General features: G+C 53.3%; 2 protein-coding genes and 2 long non-coding RNA genes across 7 annotated transcripts; 2 read left to right on the top strand and 2 right to left on the bottom strand.

The window, feature by feature from the left end:
* Positions 1–44: 44 nt before the first annotated feature.
* fsd1l (fibronectin type III and SPRY domain containing 1-like) lies at positions 45–4,129 on the bottom strand. Of its 2 annotated transcripts, none has more exons than XM_032569408.1 (13): positions 3,999–4,129; positions 3,352–3,447; positions 3,126–3,257; positions 2,956–3,057; positions 2,798–2,820; positions 2,439–2,560; positions 2,157–2,366; positions 1,990–2,088; positions 1,782–1,911; positions 1,109–1,197; positions 744–998; positions 550–638; positions 45–327 (listed from the first exon to the last, which is right to left on the bottom strand). In XM_032569408.1, the coding sequence occupies exons 1-13, from the start codon at positions 4,011–4,013 to the stop codon at positions 223–225; spliced, it is 1,467 nt and encodes a 488-aa protein (XP_032425299.1). In that variant the 5' UTR covers positions 4,014–4,129; the 3' UTR covers positions 45–222. The 2 variants fall into 2 exon arrangements, with proteins under 2 accessions (XP_032425299.1, XP_032425300.1); XM_032569409.1 differs by having other exon boundaries at positions 1,109–1,194.
* LOC116724079 (uncharacterized) lies at positions 4,035–4,928 on the top strand. Its single transcript, XR_004340104.1, has 2 exons — positions 4,035–4,155; positions 4,286–4,928. It is a non-coding gene; the product is annotated as an uncharacterized LOC116724079 (long non-coding RNA).
* On the bottom strand, positions 4,785–21,255 carry apc (APC regulator of WNT signaling pathway). 3 transcript variants are annotated; one of them, XM_032569402.1, is made up of 18 exons: positions 21,027–21,255; positions 16,319–16,474; positions 15,706–15,793; positions 15,402–15,630; positions 14,339–14,447; positions 14,132–14,245; positions 13,917–13,979; positions 13,795–13,845; positions 13,610–13,696; positions 13,358–13,535; positions 13,082–13,282; positions 12,308–12,403; positions 12,092–12,231; positions 11,929–12,006; positions 11,740–11,856; positions 11,441–11,655; positions 8,537–11,366; positions 4,785–7,224 (listed from the first exon to the last, which is right to left on the bottom strand). In XM_032569402.1, the coding sequence occupies exons 2-18, from the start codon at positions 16,451–16,453 to the stop codon at positions 5,344–5,346; spliced, it is 6,612 nt and encodes a 2,203-aa protein (XP_032425293.1). In that variant the 5' UTR covers positions 16,454–16,474; positions 21,027–21,255; the 3' UTR covers positions 4,785–5,343. The 3 variants fall into 3 exon arrangements, with proteins under 3 accessions (XP_032425293.1, XP_032425295.1, XP_032425294.1); XM_032569404.1 differs by lacking the exon at positions 21,027–21,255 and adding an exon at positions 17,027–17,368; XM_032569403.1 differs by lacking the exon at positions 21,027–21,255 and having other exon boundaries at positions 16,319–16,843.
* On the top strand, positions 20,513–22,044 carry LOC116724077 (uncharacterized). Its single transcript, XR_004340103.1, has 2 exons — positions 20,513–20,593; positions 20,899–22,044. It is a non-coding gene; the product is annotated as an uncharacterized LOC116724077 (long non-coding RNA).
* Positions 22,045–22,417: the final 373 nt, after the last annotated feature.

Raw genomic sequence — 22,417 nt, 5'->3', positions numbered from 1 at the left:
AGCAGAGGTCAGAATTACTAGTGAAGAAACCAATGAAACCATCAGAGCATCATACTTAATGCTTTTAATGTGAAAGGTCAGGGTGTTAATCTGCTCATCTTCCAGAGTACTTTACAATAAAAGTCTGAGCAAATCCATAAAATCTGCAGAGATTATAATTTCCTCTACAAGAAGCTTCTAGAAATATTTTCTATAATTAATATAAAATCAATAAATATCTAATCAGAGTGATTGATCCGCCGCCGTGCTGTGATTGGACGACACAAAGTTTCCCATGAAGCTCGGCACCTGCAGGCCCATTGCCACGGAGATTCCCCCGCACCACACCTGGAACACACATTACTACAGTCAGTACTACTTAGTACTACAGACAGTACTACAGCCTGTACTACTTAGTACTATAGTTACCACACTCTGTAGTAGTTGTAGTACCCAGTGAGGGAACTGGCAATGTTGTTTTACTATTGCTGCAATACTAGTATAGTAGCAGTACTGTAGTAGTACTGTAGCAGTACTGTAGTAGTACTGTAGTAGTACTGTAGTACTCACGGTGAAGGCCGGGACGAGCGGCTGCAGGAAGCGGTTCCTGAAGACGTGCAGCAGGCGAAGCCGATCGACGTCGATGAACATCAGCTCTCCTGAGGAAGAGGAGGAGGAAGAGCGATGACATCATCAGCTGTAAAACAGCTTCTGGATTTTAATTTGAAAGTCATGGGATCTGTTGCCATGGAGTCTCAGCAGACCGTTGTCATGGTCGCAGTAAACGCCGATTCGCTGAGGCAGCGGCCAATCCAAGGCCTTCGCTCGGTTGCCATGTTTGGCCGCCAGCGCGCTCTGCAGCCATTGGCTGGCGTAGAGACACCAGGAGGCGGAGCTCTTCCCTAATTGGTCGAAGCGTCCTAAGCTGCCCCGGTAGGCCACGCCCACACTGAGCGACTTCCAGTCAGCGAGGGGGCGGAGCTCCCAGTAGTGACAGCCTCCATTGATCTCCTGGTCGCCTAGAGACAGAAACACAAAACTTAACCTACAATTACCAAAATAAAAGCCTTAAGTCCAACCAAGCAGCCTCTGGGCAGCCTAGTTAAAGTAAAAGGTGTAGTTGCAGTACCCAGCACGGTGTAGGCCTCCCCGGCGAATCGCTCGCGTCCGCCTCGACTTCCTGCCGTCTTATTGGGCGACGGAGTGGCGCTCCGGCTGCTGACCGATCAGAAGGAAGCAGATGTTAGCAGACAGGAAACGCCGCGGCGAAACAGCCAATGAGGTCGAGCCAAAGCGATGATGCGGCAGGAAGATGACGAGAACAGAAACGCTGAGATGAAAACTGACCACAGCTGGGGTCATGACCTTTAACCTTTAACCTCACACAACCATTATAGCAACAAATCTATCACGGCGGTGATGTCAGCAGTGATGTCAGCGGTGATGTGATTGGCTGCATGAAGGACGTGGTGGAAGGGGAGGGTGATTGGCGGTTGCTAGGCAACAAGTGGGTGATAACAGTGTCTACCTGGAAGGCAGAGGAGGCGGGACGGAGACTGAAGAGGGACAGAAAGGTCAGAGGTCACAGAGCAGCAGAGGAACAACTCACAACCAGGCATAACATTATCGCCTGAACTGGTGATGTCATCACACCTGAACAGGTGCAGCGAACCAGTAAACTGTAAACCACAGAATTGATTCCAGCCTGAACACCGACCCCTGACCCTGCTGGAGGGGCGGGTCCAGGTGTGGGCGGGGCTACTGACAGTGGGCGGGTCCAGTGAAGCGTTTCTCTTCCTCACCTGTTTTTATTCTCTTTGCCCCGGAGCCGTGCGTCGTGACCTTTGACCCCCTGGGGCTCCCATGTGACCGTGTCGCCCTGGATCTTGAGCTCAGCGTGAGCCGTCGCCGTGTCGAAGCCAAAGGTAAACGCTGCCAAAACCACAGAAGAAGAAGGTTTCAGAGACGTGCTTCAGAGTGAGCGCTCCTGTCATGTCCTGCTATATTGACCTTTGGTTTCCATGGCGACAGGCTCAGAGAAGTCTCCGGCGGCAGCCTTGTTTCGCGCCCGGACTCGGACGACGACGAATGGCGAATCAAACTTCAGACCTGGAAACGGGGGTGTTATTGCTAGGCAACAAGACTGAGTGACATCACACCTGGAGGAGTTTTCTCACCTGAGAGCGTCACCTGAGTGTCTGTGATGTCACTGATCTTCTCCCAGCTGGCCTCCCCCGCGGCTCTCAGGGCGCCACCGCGGTTTGCCTTACGATGCTCCAGATCGTAGCGCTCGATTGGTCCGTCACAGTCGCTCGGTCGCCAGGCGACGGTGATGCTGTTGTCACGGACGACGCAGCTGGAGACGTCGATCTCTGGAGCTCTGGGAACTGAAAACAAACTTCCTGTAAGGAGACAATCATAGCTGTTTCCATGGCGACCTGAGGGGCGTGGCTTCTGACCTGGCAGGAAGTTAAGGCGCAGGAGCCCCGCCTTCTCGCCAATGAAGTCGACAGTAAACTGCGACATGTTTTCTGACACCGCGGGCCGAGTGGCCATCCGAAACGCCGGAGCCATTGTTACCCTGGCAACAGCAGGGGGCGGAGCCGACAGAAGAGGGTGTGGCTAAGTGTTAGTAGGGGGCGGGGTTAGCATGTTAGCATGCAGAGCAGAGCTTCAATCACAGGAAACAGTTAGTTTCAAAAAAAGGAAGTGAAAACAAAGAAGAAACAAAGAAACAACTAAATGAGACATGGCAACCAAACAGGCAACTAAATGAAACATGGCAACCAAGCAGGAAGTGTGATGATGTGTAACCTACCGCTCTTTGATCTGCTTGGCTGCCTGAGAACAAAACAAAAACATAAAGGTGTTTATAAAAATAACGAAGCATAAAATCTGGCCTCTGTGATCAATTATCCGCCCTCCCTAATCTGTCCAGCTTCCAGTTCGCTAACAGGAAGTGAAAATGTTGCTTACCGTCAGAAACTCTTCTTCGTTGGTAATGGTCAGCGACTGGTTGGCGAACTCCAGCAGCTCCTGGCAGGACAGCAGGGCGGCCTTCCCCTCGGAGAGCTGCCGCTGGAAACCATGGCAACCAGACGGTTTGATTAGGTCAACAACAGCAAACAACCACGATGACATCATACCTGAAGCTCCGCCTCCTTCCTTCGCTTCTCCTCTTTGATGATGTCACGGAGCTGAGTTCCTCTTTCCTCCAAGGCAGAGCTTAGCTTCTCTAGCTCCGCCTCCAGCTCTGACATCACCTTGCAGGACTCCTCCTGATTGGACAGTTCATTCATAGAACTACTTAGAACAGGTATAATTCCATTTAAGCCCCTCCCCCTGCTCTCGCTCAGCCAATGAGCTGCTGACCTGCAGGCCCGTCTGAGTGCCGTCAACCGAGTCCAGGAAATGCTGCAGCTCTTCATTCTTATTGGCCAATGTGTTGATGATGCGGCGCAGAGCTTCCTGTTGGAACAGACAGGTTCAGGTCACCGCAGCTCACCTGGCCTCCAGGTGGAACAGCTGCCCAGTCATGTGATCGTCATGGCGACCGGCGGCCACACTGACTCATGAAATTCACTCCAGAAGTTTGTGACACTCGGCTAGTTCTAAATTCAAAAAGACTTTATTGATCCAAACAGAAATTAAATGATATTTCCTTTTATCTCTTTATTTACAGCAGCAGATCGACGATCCAGGTTCTACAACGGCCTAGTTAAAGCCCAGACCAAACCTGACGGGAACTTCTGATCGGTTCTCATGATACACAACGTCACGTTCCTCTCACTGATCCCCTCCGATCAGGTTGCCATGGTTACCAGATCAGCTGATCGGAGCGGATTGATTGTTTTACCGGGAGGAAACAGCTGATCCGTTTCCGGTCAGTCTAGAGCTCGCGCTGCCAAAGGGAAGCTAACGGCTAGCAGCTAACAGCTAACGGCCAGCAGCTAACGGCTAGTTTCACAGTCTGGGTCGGAACCACTGGTCCATTTGGGTCTGAGCCTTTCGAGTCTTACCTTCTGAGTGTCCATCACAGTAGGACAGGCGGAAGTGACGTCTACCTGCAACGCGACGCCACTTCGGCTGCGCTCTTTCAGAGTAAAAGACTTTCGCTGCTCGTGACTCTCGTGAAAGGGTTAGAGAAAGAAGCTGGCGCCCTCTGCCGGCCGGCAGGTACTGCAGGTCTCTGGTCCGACAGGGTCTGGGTTTGGTCCGGATCGGACTCAACCACCTTCAGAATTTTAACTGGTACCGGTCAGAACTTTCTCTTCTGACTGGTTTCCTGTGTTTCTCTCATTCGCAGTCAGCCTGGCTGTGGTTATCTGGAGCTGTCGCTGTAGTCATGATGCTACAGGACAAAGCGACACTTCTCACTCCACCTGGTCTGTCGTTCTGATTGGCTGACTCCTTCCTGGAGGCAGCTCATTGGCTGACATGACGCTGCCATCGGGGGTTCCCAAACTTTCCAACCTGTGACTCTAAAATACAAACCAGTATTCCACTTTGTTCATTTAAATGTTACTTTAAATGAAATTCTTTTATGAAAATGATTAAAGGGTGTTATTTAATGAGATATTTATGGAGCTAAATTGGGGCCATAAAGTTTGTTTTTGAACCTGAAGAAAACTAAAACTCAAAAATAACCTTTAATTTCAAAAGTAGTATTTTTCCTGTAAGACCAGCAGGTGTTCAAAGGCGGCGCTAAAGGGTCGGGACGTTAAAGGGGCGGCGGCGCTGCAGCCGGGTCGGGGCGTTAAAGGGGCGGCGGCCGGGTCACCAGGTGAGAAAAGAGACGCAGGACGCAGCTTGTGTTGAACTTTATTGAACATCTGCAGTGAGTCTCTGCTGCAGCTCAATCGGTTAAATTAGCTGCAGTTTACAGCAATAACTTACGCTTTACAGTGTTACTCGTTTCCATGGCGACAGGACAGGAAGCATCAGGTTCTGAACAAAGCCAGTTCTGTTGGGTACAGGTCCAAAAGGTTCCGATCAGAAGTTTAACTGGACCTGATCGGATCGAAGGTTAGTGGGTTAATCAGACCCGGCCCGAAGGTTCTGGTTCTGGTACCGTACAACAGACCGGGCTGTGTTCAGAACCAAACCTTCCAGACGCTACAGCTACCAGAAACATCAACATCATCACCTTCAGTTCGCCATGGGAACGCTGTTCTGAAGGGGTGGGGCCATGCAGGGCAGGGGGCGGAGCTAAGCGCTACAGATCAGTGGTATAAAAACATAGAAAGGTTCCTCTCAGGCAGGTGGGAGGAGCTAATCAAGCAGCAGCAGGATGGGGGCGGAGCCAAAACATTGAATCACTTCCAGTACAGTTCCAGTTCCCAGACATCACTTCCTGTTCCAGACTCACACAGACGTGACAATGTAGGAGCCGCGTTCGCCGCCGCCACCGTCTCCGCCCTTCGGCTCTCGCTTCTTGGTCACGGGGGTGGGGATGAGCGAGGGCCGCGCCGGCGGGGCCGACGTGCCGCCGGCAGGCTGCGAGGGAGCGGAGCTTAGCTCGGCGCCGTTCTTCCTGGGGCTGGGCGTGTAGTTGAATGGACTGACGCGCGCCGCCACGGCACCGCTGCGCGGCTGGCTGCGTTGCTGCTGGCGGTCAGGAGGGGGCGGAGCCTGCTCTTCCAGGCTCTCACAGCTCCGTCGAAGGTTGAGGTTGGAAGAGCACGAAGAGGAAGAAGAGGGGATCTTGGAGGGGGCGGGGCTATCGATGACGGGCGGGGCGTTGGCGGCGGTAGGCGAGCGCGCTGAGCAGGCGGACGGCGAGCGCGGGTTGTTAACGGGACAATCCTCCAGGCGGACCCAGACGTCCTCCGACTTGGCAGCCGTCGACTCGCCACCGCTCTTCATCTTCCGCCATGTCCCCTTGGCGTCACTGCGGCCACCGTCTTCACCCCGCCCCTTCTCGCTGGACTCTGAGGACGCCGACAGCACGGAGGAGGAGCTTCCAGTCCGCTTCCAGGTGCCGACGCGCGGCAGCGAGGTCGAGTGTTTCCCGCCGCTCACTCCGGAGCCGCCGCCGCTGGCCTCACGCTTCCAGGTGCCGGTGCGGCTTATACGTGATGAGGTTACTTCCTGCGGGCGTGACGGGCTCTCTGAGTGCGAGCGATGGGTGGCGGGGGGAAGCGGCGTCTCGGGGCTGGACTGCGGCTCCACGGCAGCGGAGGAGGAAGACTCCTCCAACTTCCTCTTCAGCGTGGGGCTCGGAGCTTCCTTGATGAAGGTTGACTGGCGGACCAGCGCTGGCTTCTCTGGCTCCGCCTTCTGCTTCCTGGATGGGGCGGAGCCGACGAGCCGGGAGGCTGATTCGCTCCGGGGGAGGCCGCCGCCTTTCGGCGCGGTCTTGGCGGCTCTGGAGGAAGATGATGACGAGGCACTTCCTGGAGAGGCAGTACGTGGCAGCTGGGACAGTTTTCCCGCCTTCTGATTGGCCGGCGCAGAGGTCCGGGAAGGGGTGGAGTCACGAGAGGACCCGCCCCCTCTGTCGGCAGAGTCGGCGCCTCTTGGAGCCTTGGCGGCAGCGGCAGCTCGGGGTTTGCTTCGCCCCCTGGCAGCGGGCTCCGCCCGGGGTTTTCCTGTGATCAGACTGCGGTAGACCTTCTTCCCTCCACGCAGGGCCTTCGCCTCCTCCTCTTCCTCCTCCTCCTTCCTCTTGGCCTCTAGGCTGCTGCGCTCGCCAGGCTTCAGGATGCGGGCGCAGCGCTTGACCTGCAACGCTGCCTCGTCGTCCTCGGTGGTCCGGCCAGCCGCCGGCAGGTGGAAAGGCGAGCCGACGGACTTCAGGGACAGGACGGAGTCGGAGTCCGAGGACGGTTGGCGGGACAGGGCCGAGGCGGCGGCGTTCAGGCTGCTAACGATGGAGTTGGCTCCTTCCTGGATGGCCTTCCAGTCGAAGGACTCAGAGTCCGGAGACGGCGGACTGCGGGGCGCCTCCGAGGGCTCCTCCTCCGCCAGGATGTCCTCATCTGCCTTGGCGAAGGGAACAGGGGCGGCGGGCAGCACGGTGGCGGGTGGCGTGGCGGTGGGAGATGTGGCATCGGGTGGTGCGGTGGACTTCTTTTTCTTCTTGGGCATGGCGGAGCTGATGCACTCCTGCAGCAGGTCGTCCTCCGAGTCGATGCTGAGGGAGCTGAGGGACGAGTTCCTGGAAAAACAGACGGGCGTGTCCTCCACGTGAAACGCTTTGGGGGCGTAGCCGCTGGCCGCAGGGGGGCGGGGCTTCGACTCCACCTGCGGAGGACAGAGGGAACCATCAGACATCCTTCAGACTAACTAAGCCCCAGATCCACTGGTTTTCCTGATAAACTCAACCTTTCTGTAAGGCTTTTGATCGCTTTGCCTCAGTGACTGTCTAATTAGTAGAGTAGCTAACGTTTATGTCGCGTCCAGGCAGGCTTAGTGCTAGCTGTACAGGACTGAAGCTGTCCTCACAGCCCCGGCCCGATCTGCTGCATGTCTTCTCCTTCTCCTGTCAGATCACGCTCAGATGGAGGCCACTAGGGCAGAACCCTTTAAAAGGGAAACAATAGCGGCTGTAGCTAGCTGCCTCTCGCCAGGTGAGTCCCTCTAGGAACTGGGCCGGCATGATGGAGGAAGATGGAGACAGGGGGATTCCAAACGGAGGCAGATGTTAACTCCGACCTCCTCACACTGTTGGATGATGAGGAAGACTCCATGTTCCCAGTTCAACCCTCCAGTTTCCTCCCTGGCGATGTGTGCTGACAGGCCGCCGAAAAGCTGAACCAGCACTCTCCCAACCTCAGCAGCAGCTGAACAGCCTTTGGTCTGAAGCTCAGGTTGGTCACCTGGATCTCTGGGAAGGTGTGTCTAAATGCAGCCGGCCTCCTCCCTATCCCTACCTAACCCTACCTATCTACCCCTACCCCTAACCCTACCTATCTACCCCTACCCCTACCCCTAACCCTCCCTCGCTGTACGGGATCAATGGAGGCTTTGAAGGAACGATGTAAGGGAACGCGGCTGTTCCTTCTCAGTGTTCAGTGGACGAGGGCTTGTTGGGAATTAATTCAATTACTAACATAGTGTTTCTCAATGGGGGCAACACTGCCCCCTGGAGGCCGTTTACAGGATGACAGGGGGCCTGGCAGCAATAAGGGGGCGCTGCAGTTCCTTTGGAACATTAAAATTTGGCTGCTGTAAGGCCTGCTTACTTTAAGTTGAATGTTTTCTTAAACGCGTGTAAAAATAATTTACTTTCACATGGTGGTTTTGTTCTCTGGCTGCAGTCTCAGCTCGCAAGTGGGATTTTGTGATAAACCCGTGTGGCAGCACCGCCGGTGTGCCGATGCCATTAGATCATCACTGGCGCACGCCAAGCTTGGAGTTGGCATGTCAGGGTCCACCGATGCCTGTTGGAGTTAATGCCAGGCTTCAGTCAGCCATGTAGTGAAGCCCAGCGGAGAGAGGAACAGAATGCTGGGTACTTTGGGTTGCTTAATGTTCCCCTGCTTCTGCACAGGAAGAAACCTGCTGACCCCTCCCAACTTGTCCCTCCTGTCCCAACTTGTCCCTCCTGTCTCACCTGTCCAGCAGCAGGAAGTGCCTCCTCCTCCTCCTCCTCCTCCTCCTCTTCCTCGTGCTGCGGGGGCTGGGCGAACTCCTTGTTGTTGTTCTCCTGGTCGATGTCGCTCAGCGAGCTCAGTGACGGGTTCCTGGAGAAGCAGACGGGCGTGTCGTCCATGGCAAACTTCTGCTTCTCGTCCACCACCGTCTGATTGGCCGGCGGTTTGGTGCGGGGGAAGATGGCGACTGTCTGCTGCTTCCGCTTCCTGTTTTCCTCCTCCTTGCTCTTTCTGTCCTCACCGTCCTTCTCACCGGCCTCGTCTTCTTCGAAGTCCAGAGAGCTCAGCGAGTCGTTGCGTGAGAAGCAACATGGCGTCCCCTCGATGGGCGTGTAGTGGCGAGGCGAGTCGAAGGCGAATCCCGGCTTGGGTTTGGTGGCTGTCGCTGCGACGACACCATATGGCGCCCGCTGAGGCATGGGCTTCACGGGGGAGGTGGGTTTCTTCTTCATCTGTGGCAGTGTTGGCGGAGACATGGGCGGGGGCGGGGCCTGGCCACTGTCTGGTGTTCTGATTGGTTTGCGGGGCTTGGCTTTGGGCATGGCGGCGCTGATGCACTCGGCCAAGATGTCGTCGCCATTTTCGCCCTCAGGGACCGCCGGCCGGGTTCTGGGGGCCGACGGGGGCGGAGCTGCCTCCTCGTTGGGTGGCGAGTCGATGGTGAGGTCGCTGAGCGACGTGGCGGTGGAGAAGTTGAGCGGCGTTCCCTCCACACAGTAAACACGGGGCACTTCCTCCAGCAATGGTGGCACCTCCTTCCTCTGCGGTGGCGGCGGCTGGCTCTGCGGTGGGAGGAGCTTGTAGACAGGAAGCTGGCTGGGTTTCCGTGGCGCTGCTGGCGGAGGCTTCTTGGGCTTCTGGGAGGACTTGGGCATGGCCATGTTGATACACGCCACCAGGATCTCGTTGTCATCGTCAGATTCGTCCAGAATGGGCTTGAGAGGCACTGGCTTCGTCTCCTCGCCGCCCGCCGCTGCCGCCTCCTTCATCTCGGCCGCAATGTATGGCTCGTCCAGACTGAGCGCGCTCAGACTGGAGGCACGGGAAAAGCCGTGCGGTGTGCTCTCCGTAGCAAAGTGTAGCAGCACGTCCCCCTCCTCCTCCTTCTTGGCGCCCTGCGTCGGCGCATCGCCCTGGGCGGGCGGCGGCGGAGTCTTGGCGCGACTGGGCGGCATGGTCTGACCCGGGCTGTCAGGCAAGTCGCTGGGACTCACCACGCCGCTCGGCTCACTGCTGCACGGCTCGCTGGAGCGCACCGAGCTGGCGATGGACGACGTGGAGAAGCTGTCCAGCGAGCTGACCGACGTGCAGCGGCTGAACATCAGTGGCGTCTCCTGCGCATACGGCGGCTCTGGGGGGCTTTTGGGGGTCCTGGCGCCTGACGATGAGGTCACGTGGTGGTGATGGTGATGATGGTGGCCGTGGTGGTGGTGGTGGCCCCTTCGTCCTCTTGTGGATGGCACGGCCGACGTCTGACTCTCTGCCTCCTTCTGCTGCCGTTGCTGCTGCTCCTGAGCGTCTTTCTCGCTGACAGGAAGTGTCGGGTAGTCGTTGCCGCTGCCTTTACTTTTCCTCACAACATCAGCATCCTCATCTTCCTCAGAGGACAGAGAGGACAGGGGGCTTCCCCTGGAGAAGCAGATGGGCGTATCCTCCACATAGTAAATCTGCGTTGACTCCTGGTTGCTCTTGACCTCAGAGTGCGCGGTGGCTGGCAGGTTGCGGAGCTTGTTGGTGGAGGAGGAAGTGGGAGGAGCTAGCGAGGGGATGGCAGTCTCTTTGCGCGCCGACTCATCTCCATACTTCAGGCTATAATCGATCGGCTGCTCTGGTACGGCGTCACCACCATAGGAGGATGTTGCCGAGACGACGACGTATCGTGGCGGCTGCCCTGCCGCCATGCGGCCGCCACTCTGTCCCGCTTCGCTGCTGTTGCCACGGCGCAGCCGGGTGTCCGGCTCGCCGTCCTGGCTCGGACTCTGCCGTCCCGAGTTCAGCTGCTCGTCCGAGTACTTCAGGCTGTAGTTGATGGGCGTGTCCAGCTCGGCGCCATCATCGTCTGCCATGTGGTTGGCGCTGCGTATCTTGTGTGCCAGGTCCGCTGGGTACTTCCTGTAGACGCAGCACTTGTTGGCGGCGCTCTCGTCAGAGGAGTAGAAGACGTCGGAGGACGGTTTGGTCTTGCCGCGGTTGCCGTAGCCATCAGTGCTGGTCACGCTGTTGAGGCTATCGCTGGAGGCGCGGACGCTGGGCGGGAACGCCGGCCGTGCGTATGCCGCCTCCTCGCTTGCTCTCTTCACTCCCTCGCTGCCTTTCGGGCTGGACAGCACCGGCGTGTTGGTGTAGGAGCGTGTGGTGCTGCTTCCAGCGCCGTTGCAGCTCCGCCCCTTTCTGTTGGCGGCTTTGGGGCTCAGGTTGTCGATGTTATCAAAGGTCTCTGACAGCTGCTGGGCGTCCAGCTCCTCAAACAGCGCTTTCTGTTTGCGGGCGTGGAGCGATGGTGCGCCGGCGCCGGGCGACACCACACTGGCGTCCTTGTAGCGTGCAGGGCGGTTGGCCATTAGGTTGCGCAAGGCGGCGGCGCTGCCCATGGCGATCATCTTGTGGCGGGAATGGATGAGATTGCGCAGCATGCCCACAGCCCCCAGCTCCCACAGCGTCTCCTGGTCGCGGGCATCCCGCGCCGATAGGTTCCACAGCGTGCCGCAGGCGTTGGACACGATGGTCAGGCTGTGCGACTTCAGGTGCTGCAGCAGAGTCGGCAGGCAGCCGTGCTCCCGCAGGATCTGCCTGCAAGACGAGACACAGGGATTCAGCAAGCCTCCTGCCACAGTGCCCCGCCTCCTCAGGAGCACCGGGGTTACCTGTGCGCCTCGTTGGTGGCGATGAGGCTGGAGACGTTGCGCAGGATCCCTCCGCCGCTCTCGATGATGGCGAGAGTGTTGGTGTGGCTGCGGTGCGTGAGCGTTCCCACCAGGAAGGCCAGAGCGCCGTCCACCGCGCAGATGTCCGCCTTGTTCTCCGTGCAGTGGGCCGACAGGTTCCAGAGCGCGCTCAGTACGGACTTCAGCGTCGACTCCTGCAACACCAGGAAGAGTGATGAGAAGAGGCAGACGGAGCATGCTCAGTAGAGCTCTGGGATCAGGTGAGCATTTGTTTGTACCTTCTGCACTTCAAGAGCACAGCCCATCAGCGCTCGCACGCTGCCGACCTCACGCAACGTCTTCTTGCTGTTGACATCAGCGCGCCACGACAGGTTCCTCAGGACACTGGCTATCACCTGGAACAGCAAGATACTGTCTATCTCTTGGAGCAGCGGGCCCTATCTACCTCCTGGAGCAGCTGAACGTACCTGCTGCAGGTCTTCGCTCTCGGACTTGAGCTGGGCCACCATGGCTCTCATGCAGCCCTTCATGGAGCACAGCGTGGCCTGATAGGAAACAGCAGCACATCATTGGCTGCTCAGGGACAATAAAGGCGGTTCTATTGTGTTCTACGGAGGACCCTGCTGTCACCTTATTGGCCACGTCTCCGAAGGTGAGGTTGGTGAGCGCCATGCCAGCGTATCGCCTCAAGGTGACGCTGTAGTGGTCGCTGCTCAGCCCGAACATCTCACAGTCCACCTGCAGCAGCTCCGCCACCGCCTGGAGACCTCCTGCAGGGACACAGAACCGGGTCAGAACCAATTCAGAACCGGGTTTGAACCCGGTCAGAACCAGGTTAGAACCCACCCAGCTCATTCATGGCATGGCGGTGCTCCTCGTCGAAGGACAGCTTCATGAGAACGCAGACGGCTGGGCAGATCTGATGCTCTACAGGAGACGGCACTGCAAAGACATCACACATCAGGACACGACTATGCTACGCAGCCCTATGCTACGCAGCGCTATGCTACGCAGCGCTATGCTATGCAGCGCTTTGCTACTCTGAGCTATGCTACACTGAGCTATGCTACTCTGAGCTATGCTACGCAGCGCTATGCAGCGCTTTGCTACTCTGAGCTATGCTACTCTGAGCTATGCTACGCAGCGCTATGCAGCGCTTTGCTACTCTGAGCTATGCTACGCAGCGCTATGCAGCGCTTTGCTACTCTGAGCTATGCTACGCAGCACTACGCTACGCAGCGCTATGCTACACTGAGCTTTGCTACACAGCGCTATGCGGAGAGATGCTACGTTACGATATGCTGCAGTGCTCTATGCCAGCGGTGGGCCATCCTGGTCCTAGAGGTCTCTTGTCCTGCAACTCTTAGATGTCTCTCAGGTTCAACACGCTTCAATCAAATAGCTGAATAATTTCCTAGGAACACTCAGGTTCTCCAGAGTCCTTCTACTGACCTCATTATTTGACTCAGGTGTGCTGAAGTAGAGATGTATCTAAAAGTTGCAGGAGACCGGCCCTCCAGGCCTGGAGTTGCCCACCCCTGCTCTATGCACATGACCAGCTGCCGCGCTGTGCTGCACTATGCTACACGGTGTGGCACCTGGTCATGTCACCGGACTCACTGGGGTTGTCCTCCTGGTCGACGCCCCTCTCGTGGCTCTCCTGCCAGCTCCAGCACGCCTCGCAGTAATGGCGGACCTGCTCCAGCAAGTGCAGAACCCGGATCTCGCGTCGCCCTCGCTTGTCGTCTGGCTGGCTGTGGACGATGTTGTGCAGAGCGGCAGACGCCCGCGCTCGTGCCTCCTTGCTTCCGCGAGAGTTACCTAGGCGACCGCACAGGCGTGAACACCGACGGAGGAGTCTGCACAAGGTCGGAGGCTGTGGGTTGCGGTGGTTACCTAGCAACAGGGAGTCCTTGTCGTTGCCGTGCAGCAGCTGGATGAGCAGCGGCAGGCAGCCAGACTGGCGCATGGCGATGCAGGAGTCCTGCGAGCTGGACATGGCCAGCAGCGTGCGCGACATGTCGTCCTTGTCGTGAGTCCCCAGCATGGACAGCAGGCTGTACACCATCTCCACCTGCAGGGGGCGACACAGAGCCTAGTCTCGCTCGGCTCTTCACACACCTGTGCCGTGCACACACATACACTCACCTTTGTTCCAAGGTGGCTGGTGATTCGTCGAGGCACTGAGTAACTTGTCTCATTAGCAGACTCCTGGTCCAATCGGCTGCTGGAGCTCTGGAAGAGGAAACCAGGAAGTAAACATGGTGGAGGAACAAACAATTAACCAATCAGAGGTTACTAATGTAGTAGTAACCTCTGAATTGCATTCTCACCTGAGCTACAGCCAATCCACCACCATCCCCTGCACTCTGAGCGCCCTCCACCTGCAGAGAGGCCATGTTGGTCAGCTAACAGGTGACTGCTACACAGTTGAGCAAGCAACAGGTGAGCTTACCTGCAGTCGGGCGCCCAGCTTCACGATGTCTTTCTCTATCTGCTGAATACGAGACACACGAGCCTGAAAACACGCACACACACACACACACACACACACACACACACACACACACACACACACACACACACACACACACACACAGAGCTCATGAGATGAGTCTGAACCAACACTGTCCCACGTCGTCCAGCTGACCTCCAGGTGACCTGTCCTACCTGAGCTCTCCTCTCCATCTCCTGACAGGACCCCAGCTGCTCCTCCATGGCTGAGCGGATCTGGCGAGCCTCGAACTCCAGCTGACGGCGACTCATGTCTGTCTGCAGCGTGAACTGGTACGGACAGACGCTCATCACTACTACATCTCCCAGCATGCTCTGCGCTCATCACTACTACATCTCCCTGCATGCACTGGGTCTGCTTACGTTCTCGGTGAGCGGCAGGCTGTCGATCCTCTTGGTGAGGTTCTGGAGCTGAGCGTAGTACCAGTCCTTCTCCTTCTCCTCCTTCTCCAGCTCAGCCAATAGGAGGGACCTGAGGAGAGCCAGCAGCCAATCACAGGAGAGTCAGAGTACATTACCCTCGGTACCTGACCCAGAACCCTCGGTACCTGACCCAGAACCCTTGGTACCTGACCCAGTACCCTCTGTACCTGACCCAGAACCCACTGTACCTGACCAAGAACCCTCGGTACCTGACCCAGAACCCTTTGTGCTGACCCAGAACCCACTGTACCTGACCCAGTACCCTCTGTACCTGACCCAGAACCCTTGGTACCTGACCCAGTACCCTCGGTACCTGACCCAGAACCCTTTGTGCTGACCCAGAACTCTCGGTACTGACCCAGAACTCTCGGTACTGACCCACAACCCTCAGGTTCGGTACTAACCGTTGCTGGTCAGGCCATAGCTCTGGTTTCTGTGGGTCCGTTTGCTTCTGCTTTGCCTCAGGTTCTGAGGCAAAGCAGAACCTGTCCATCCGGATTAAATACTCTGTTCTCCACGATGCCTTTTTCAGGCGCCGCCATATTTATTCTGTTTCTACTTGTGTAGGTTTAACCCTCTCCACCTCAGTTTTCTTCTCTGTCCTGTCCTCGGTCTCACCCGGCTGGACTTCTCCGCCCGTTTCTCCGCCTCAGCTTTCGGTTCTTCGTCTCCTCGTCTTGCCCGCTGTGTGTTTTCCTAGTTAACTGCTTGTTACAAAGTTTAGCGGTCGGTTGGAGAAGGTTTGAACGCATTACCTGGTACGGCTAAACACGCGCTGCCATTGGTTGTTTTTTTTGCCACTACCGTATTGACTGTAAAAGCGCCGCCTCTAAAACAGAAAGCTCTCAACAAGGTTCTAACTGTTTTTTTCATTATCTAATATCTAGAAGAATTGGTTTGATTCAGGGTTACAATTCAGTTCATCTGATAACAGGAGCCTTCTGTAAAGAGAGTAGTGTGTAGTAGTCAGTAGTAGTGTGTAGTAGTGTGAAGTAGTCAGTACTTCTCCTTCTCCAGCTCCTCCAGGCAGCGGTCGTGGCCTTCTCTCCCCGCAGTCGGAGCTCCTCTCCTGGGGAAGGCGGCCGGGTTCGGCCCCTGGGCCCCGGGCCCCCCAGATCCCCCGGAGGCTCCCGCCATCGTTCCAGAGGAAGAGGAGGCAGAGCTGGAGGACGACGAAGGAGGTGGAGGAGCCCTGGTTCTGGTTCTGAAGCCGGCCGGGTCCAAACTCATCTCTGAGGGAAGAACCCGGTGAGGGAGCTGTCGGGACCAGAACCAGGCCCGCAGCGGCCCGACCCAGTTCTCCTCACCTTTCAGTCGCTCTATGAGCTCCAGCTGGGAGCCGGACGCCTCCCCGGACTCTTCTTCTATGGTGCCCTGCAGCTGCTTCAGCACTTCCTGTTGGACACAAAGAGCAGCGTTCCTTGACTGGCTGGGAATCCCAGACAGGAAGTGACAGGAAGTGGGGCCGAGGCAGGAGGCGGGGCTAACCACAATCAGCCAGCAGCGCTCAGACAGAACCATCACACACACTGGGATAATAACACACACCCTAACACACAGCAGCAAACAGGAAACAGGAAGTCAGAGTTCCCATAGACAAGAAGGACGAAACAACAAGGAGCCAGAGACCAGAACCACAGAGAGATGAACCGGGTCGACCCAGACCGGGTCAGAACCAGGAACCAGACCCAGAGGAACACAGCAAGGAAAAGAAAAGACACAGACAGAGCGCTCACTCTGGCTGATTTTTCTATCCCTTCCAAAGAGCCACACACAAAGAGACATCCCACTCTAAACAAAAAGCTCTTTCTAACAGCGCAGCGCGTGATTGGCCGAAAACAGCTCAGGACTATCCTGGGGCAAGAGAGAGAGAGGGCGAGCGAGAGAGAGAGAGACAGAGACCCCCCCGCCCCCTCCTACCTTCATGTTGGACGCCTCCGTCTCCAGCTTGGTCAGGTGGTTGGAGTTGTCCTGCAGCTCCTGTCTCAGGTTGGAGTTCTCCATCTTCAGCACCTCCACCTGCCTCAGCAGCTGGTCATAGGACGCCGCCGCCATGATGGACGCTCCGCCTCAGACCTAAGCCGCACAGGTCAAAGGTCAACCCACAGCTGTTAGACATCAGTTCAACATCTTCACTTGGAAAAAACTGGCTTTTATTTTGAAGGATTTGCTAACTAGAACTGGTTACCGCGGTAACAAGAGGTTACCGTGGTAACGAGGTAGTTCATGTGTCCTCTGAATGATGCTCTGCAGCGGATCTGGTTCTGGGTCATAACCAGAACCTGCAGCAGAACCGGGTCTCTACAGAAAGTTCTGGATAGTTCTGATTCCTACACACTGACATCAGAACCAGAACCTATCACCGGATCAATACTGATGATGTCACGGCTCTGATCAATAGGAACTGATTCTCCACCCCCCCAGCAGGCGGCCATTTTCCTCCCTCCATCATCTAACCCCCCCGCCCCGGTTTCCATCAGGGAGCATCAATGAATGAATGAATGAATGAATGAATTAGAGCTGCAGACAGACCCCCCCTCCCTCCCACATCCCCCGGAGAACAATGAACCCCCCAGCAGATGGAGGGATGGAGGATGGAGGATAAAGAAAGAGAAAATGGCAGCTCACCCCATCGCTGTCGCCTCCATCAGCCTCCGTCTCCGACTGGAGCGGGTCAGCTGATCGGCCGGCAGCCAATCAGGAGCCAGCCTGACAGAGGCAGAGAGGGAGGGGGAGCACAGCACCCCCCTCCTCCCAGAATGCTCTGCTGCAGCACTGCAGGCTTGACTGACCGGGTTACACACACCGGACCAGAACCAGCTGAACCAGAACCAGTCCAGAACCTGAACCACTAGAACCAGAACCAGCTGACATCATGTCCAGTGACCTCTGACTAGGCCTGTCACGATAAACGATAAATCAATTAATCGTACGATAAATTAAAACTATCGACGTCATTTCAATTATCGGCTTTATCGTCTCTTCAGACCTTTTTCTCTTTCTGTTGATGACACTGAATGAAAAAAGGCTCAACTCCGGTGCTCTCCACTGACCTTTGACCTCATTTCCTTAATGTAAAGCCCAGCGCAGAGACACGATCTTAGAGCTGTCGGCCGATTGTCGGCCCATTTTCAAAACCTGACAGGCCCACATTAGCCGACAGAAATCCTAGGTATAACGGTTCGATCGGTTCGTTCCTGCCGTGTGGTGTCCAACAATGGGCACAAAATAATGGCTACAAGTTCAGTGAACTAATTTTAAAACCAGGTATTAATCAATGCTTTACTACAATCTACCTGCAATGCATGTGGCTAGTGTCAGCGTAAAGTCCTGACTGAATGAAAATCATTAGAACCTATTTACGTCACGTTAACGAAGAACAGCTGAAAAGTTACCGGGTTTATCAACTGCGGTAGCAATTTCGCTCCAACTCCTCCTCTTGTCATTTCTATATTCTTTGCATGTTGAATAAACATTAATGTTGTTTCCACATATCATCTCCAATGTCCTGGACTTCGGGTTGTGCCGTGTCAGCTGTTTGGGATTCCCTGACGTAATTTCCCCTCAGAAAGCGCGGAGGAGAATCCGTTCTTTCTGATTGGCTGCCTGTCACATTCAACAGGCTGCGTTAAGCGCCCAGTCGGGGAAAAACCCTGATTTAGATCGGAGCGGAAACGACCATAACACACCATAAACTACAGGATGATCGGTTACCAAATCGTAAGCAACGGCCGATGTTCTAAGATTGTCATAAGGAGAAAATGGGAGCAAAAAATCATGTAGTGTGAATTATTGCATCAGGTAGTCGATGTGCCCATCTTCTCTATTTAAATCTAATTATTACTGAAGGGCAACATAATATACAGACTTCATAATCTTTTGGTTGAATGCAGTATTTATTTCCACTTTGGCTTTATGTTGTTTAGTTTTTATTCTAGTACATTTATTGTTAATGGAGACTGAGAATCCATTTTATTTTTGTTTTTGGTTGTTTTGTTTATTTTGTTTATCAGTTCCAGTGTTAAATATTCTTTTGAAAATAAAGTGTATCTATCTTTGGCAGGAAATCACATGCATTATTACATCATTTCCATTAAATCAGTGTAAAAGGTCTTCAAACAATATTATCGTTTATCGCAATAATTTTTGAGACAATTAATCGCTCAGCAAAATTTGTTATCGTGACAGGCCTACCTCTGACCTCCAGCCAGTGGGCTCCCCCGTGGGCTGTCCACCTGAGCATGCTCAGTAGGCCGAGCAGATCGGTTCTGATGGGCGACCCGGTAGCAGACCTCCGTTAGATTATACAGATTATTAATTAGGTTATTAAATCCTCTCAGCGTTTCCATCAGGAACACAGTTCTGACTTTAATCTCTTCATTTCTATAGAACACAATGATGGCTGATCAACCCAACAGAACCGGAACCGGAACAGAACCAACCCATGTCCTGATTCAAAACAATCAAGCCCTAATCAGGCCTGTCATGATAACAAATTTTGCTGAGCAATTAATTTTCTCAAAAATTATTGCAATAAATCATAATATTGTTTGAAGACGTTTTTAAACTGATGTAATGTAATGACATAATAATGCAAGCGTCCTGAAAAATAGCTCTACTTTATTTTGAAAAGAACACTAAGCACTGGAACTGGTAAACAAAATAAACTAATCAACCAAAAACCAAAATAAAATGGACTCTCAGTCTCCATTAACAAAAAAAACCTCATGAATTAAAACTAAACAACATAAAACCAAATGGAAATAAAAACTACATTCAACCAAAAGAGGACAGATTATGAAGTTTGTAAACTATATTGCCTTTCAATAATCATTAGATTTAGACACAGATATCCGACTACCTGATGCTTTACTTCAACCTCAGGAAGTGAGGAAGGGAGGGTCAGCGGAGAGCACCAGTGTCAGCAAAGGCAGGAAGAAACGATAAAGCAGATAAATTAAAAAATGGGGTAGATCATTTTAATTTTTCATGCGATTAATTGATTTGTTAATGGACCTTACCAAGCTCCGCCCACAACCGACCCACCTGACCGCAAGTCTCACAAACAAAGCCTGGTTGTTTCTAGGTAACATGACTGATTAGTGCATCATTTCTACCGGATTTTCACAATATATCAGCTACTAAATGGACAGAGGAACTAACAAGTTCATGTCATCATCTGGGAGCAGGTTACTGGTTTCTCAGTCACAAGCTGGTTGCAAACCCGAGGCCAGCAGGTGTCAGTCAGTTATGGTAGATCTGAACTTTGACCTCAATATGAGAAGCTACAGACTGATAGGAGGAACCAAAGAGCTCTGTAAAGGTAAAGGCAAATCATTTGTTGTTTTAACAAACAAATGGCTTCTACCGCGGTAATTATGTGAAATTAAATTAATTATATCCCGACTTCAGAAGATTTGCCTTTACCTTTATACCTTTTACCTTTACATGAACTTGTTAGTTCCTCTGTCCATTTAGTAGCTGATATATTGTGAAAATCTGCTAGAAATGATGCACTAATCGAGTCATGTTACCTAGAAACAACCAGGCTTTGTTTGTGAGACTTGTGGTCACGTGGGTCGGTTGTGGGCGGAGCTTGGTAAGGTCCATCACGACAGGCCTAACCTGGAACAGACGGCACTAAGGACCCAATCAGAACAAAGTTCTAACCTGAGCTGGGCGGGGCTACTGAGAGGAGGGCGGAGTTAGCATAGTCCAATGAAAACCTCCCAATGGTCGGCCATGTTGCAAATGACAAATATGTCATGCAAAACTGCACCGAATTATTTTCCTGCTGATTTCGATGTAAATGTTTTTCCATGGTAACAGCGTTTCTTAGCATATTGAATATTTATTTTTAAATTGCCAAGTTTTTGCTCAGGTCCCTCTTGAAAGTGTTATCTAGATCTCAACGGGGTTTACCTGATTAAATAAAGGAATATGAAATCAGACTAAACTGTCCTCAGACGGTCCATTCAATGGTCCCGGGTTCGATTCCCAACCGCTTCCTGTCCAACTACTACATAATAAAAGCCTCCACATCCACCGGAAGCACCGTGCTGCAGATTCACGTTATTAATGGGTCACATGACTACTGAGCAGGCAGCTGATTGGCTGATGGCTCATCCCCAGAGGCAACATCAGCTGTACTACGGCAGTACTACAGCAGCTACACAGCAGTACTATAGCAGCTAGGTAACAGTACTACAGCAGTACTATAGCCGTACTACAGAAGTACTACAGCAGTGAAATACATAACAGTACTAGACTAGTACTATATATAACAGTGCTACAACAGTACTACAGCCGTATCTCAACAATTAAATATATAAGAGTTCTAAAGCAGTACTACAGCAGTCCTCTGATACTACACTGCAGCAGTACTACAGTAATACTACAGCAGTACTACTGTGTAGCTTTAGCTCCTGCTAACACCGCATCGACTCATTCCAGGTTTTTCCCGGAACCAGCGCTCAAAAATCCGCCTCCTCTACTTGCAGGAAACTCCGGATCCTGTCGGCAGGTCCTGGTGGACCGGGACCTGTCCCGGACCGTCCTCGCTTCGGTCCAAACGCCGGTCCGGAACCAAAACAAGAGGCCAGCTAGCAGCTAGGCTAACAGCTCCTACCTTCTCGGTGATCGGGGCTTCAGGCGGCGGACAGACTCAACCAGCCGGGGAACGGGCCGTCAGAGCCGGTTCGGGGAGTTCATGAATCCGGTTCGGACGGGATAAACGGGGTTCAACAAAGTCCCGAAAAATTCTACCGAACCCGCCTGGTTGAGGAGCCGCAGCGGCTGCTGTGCTCCGCCATCTTGTTTCTGTGTGTGAGGGGACGGGGGGGGTTACTATAGCAGTGAGGACCGGCTGCGTCCTGCCGGTCCGCACTGCTGCCGTAGGACCTGTGCGTGTTGCTGACCTTTCTGTGATAAAATGGACCTGGTTCCGACCGGTAGCAGAATCGAACCAGCGTTGCTGTGTGGTGGGATTCATATTCTGAGCAGATTATAATCTGCAGGAACAGAACTACATCCGGCCTCCTTCCCCACACAGACTCAGATACTCCTCCAGAAATAAACCCTGTTCATTAATAAATGTGACCTCTGACCTCTTGCTGATGATGGCGACAGCTCTTGGGTTCTTTCCAGGATGACATGACCTCTGACCCTGCATCACCTTCTGCTCTCAGGTTCCTTCTACTGCTGTCATTTAGAAATCAGTAGTGGTTCTAACTTATTAAGTAGATACTTTCTGGTTCCTTCCAGAACTTTTTGTTATGATCTTGCTGCGGTTTGGACCAGAACCGGGCCAGCTGCTTGTGCCCTACATGACTCTAGTCTCTGTCAACTTGTTTTGTGTGGAAAAGCATTTTACTCTTAAAGTGAAACCTCATGTCTGAATGAGAGTAAAGGTGAAATAAATAAAATCTGGAGCTTTATTGATAAATTAATATAATAATATGGAGTGAAAATAGTCTCAAAATACCTGTGTGTGTGTAATTCTGGATTTATAATCCATAAGTAACTTTGGATGGTTGTATCTGTGAAACATGATTTGTAAACCCTAAAAAAAATTGTGCGTAACTCTGTTTACTTGTAAATATGTGGTAAAATGCACAAATATAAAAAATTACGAATACAAAATAAAAGTACACACACACACACATTTACAATTTCTACAAATGTCACATTTTGTAGATATTTACAAATTCAAATCTCCTACGCCTCAGATTTGTGCATAAGTGGTGCGTTTAAATGCTGGTGGAAAGCTGGGACATCTGATTTTTGCTGGGAGTTTGTTGGAAGCTGAAATAAGTCTCAAAAATCCCCGTGCATCGAAACCGGATCTGTGTGTAAATGCAGTTTGGTCTGTTTTTATCTGGAGACTCGTGCTACTTATTTAATATTTGGGCGCAGGAGAAGGTTTGAATTCCTATTGATCAGATTTGTGAGGTTGAATCTGTGTGTAGAAATTTTATATTTGTAGAAATTGTAATTGGTGTGTGCCATTTTAATTTGTAT

The sequence above is a fragment of the Xiphophorus hellerii genome, chromosome 8, assembly GCF_003331165.1.
Source record: "Xiphophorus hellerii strain 12219 chromosome 8, Xiphophorus_hellerii-4.1, whole genome shotgun sequence".
Taxonomy (NCBI): domain Eukaryota; kingdom Metazoa; phylum Chordata; class Actinopteri; order Cyprinodontiformes; family Poeciliidae; genus Xiphophorus; species Xiphophorus hellerii.
This window is presented reverse-complemented; position numbering and strand designations above follow the sequence as displayed.

Excerpts from the sequence above, each read along its gene's own strand:
- fsd1l (XM_032569408.1), bottom strand. Across the intron at positions 3,058-3,125 it reads GGAAGGAGGCGGAGCTTCAG|CGGCAGCTCTCCGAGGGGAA; the intron begins GTATGATGTCAT and ends CATGGTTTCCAG. Across the intron at positions 639-743 it reads TTACTGCGACCATGACAACG|GAGAGCTGATGTTCATCGAC; the intron begins GTCTGCTGAGAC and ends CCTCTTCCTCAG.
- apc (XM_032569402.1), bottom strand. The coding sequence starts at position 16,453 with ATGGCGGCGGCGTCCTATGACCAGCTGCTGAGGCAGGTGGAGGTGCTG. Across the intron at positions 13,846-13,916 it reads AGCTGGGCGCCCGACTGCAG|GTGGAGGGCGCTCAGAGTGC; the intron begins GTAAGCTCACCT and ends GCCTCTCTGCAG. Across the intron at positions 11,367-11,440 it reads GCCACCAACGAGGCGCACAG|GCAGATCCTGCGGGAGCACG; the intron begins GTAACCCCGGTG and ends CTCGTCTTGCAG.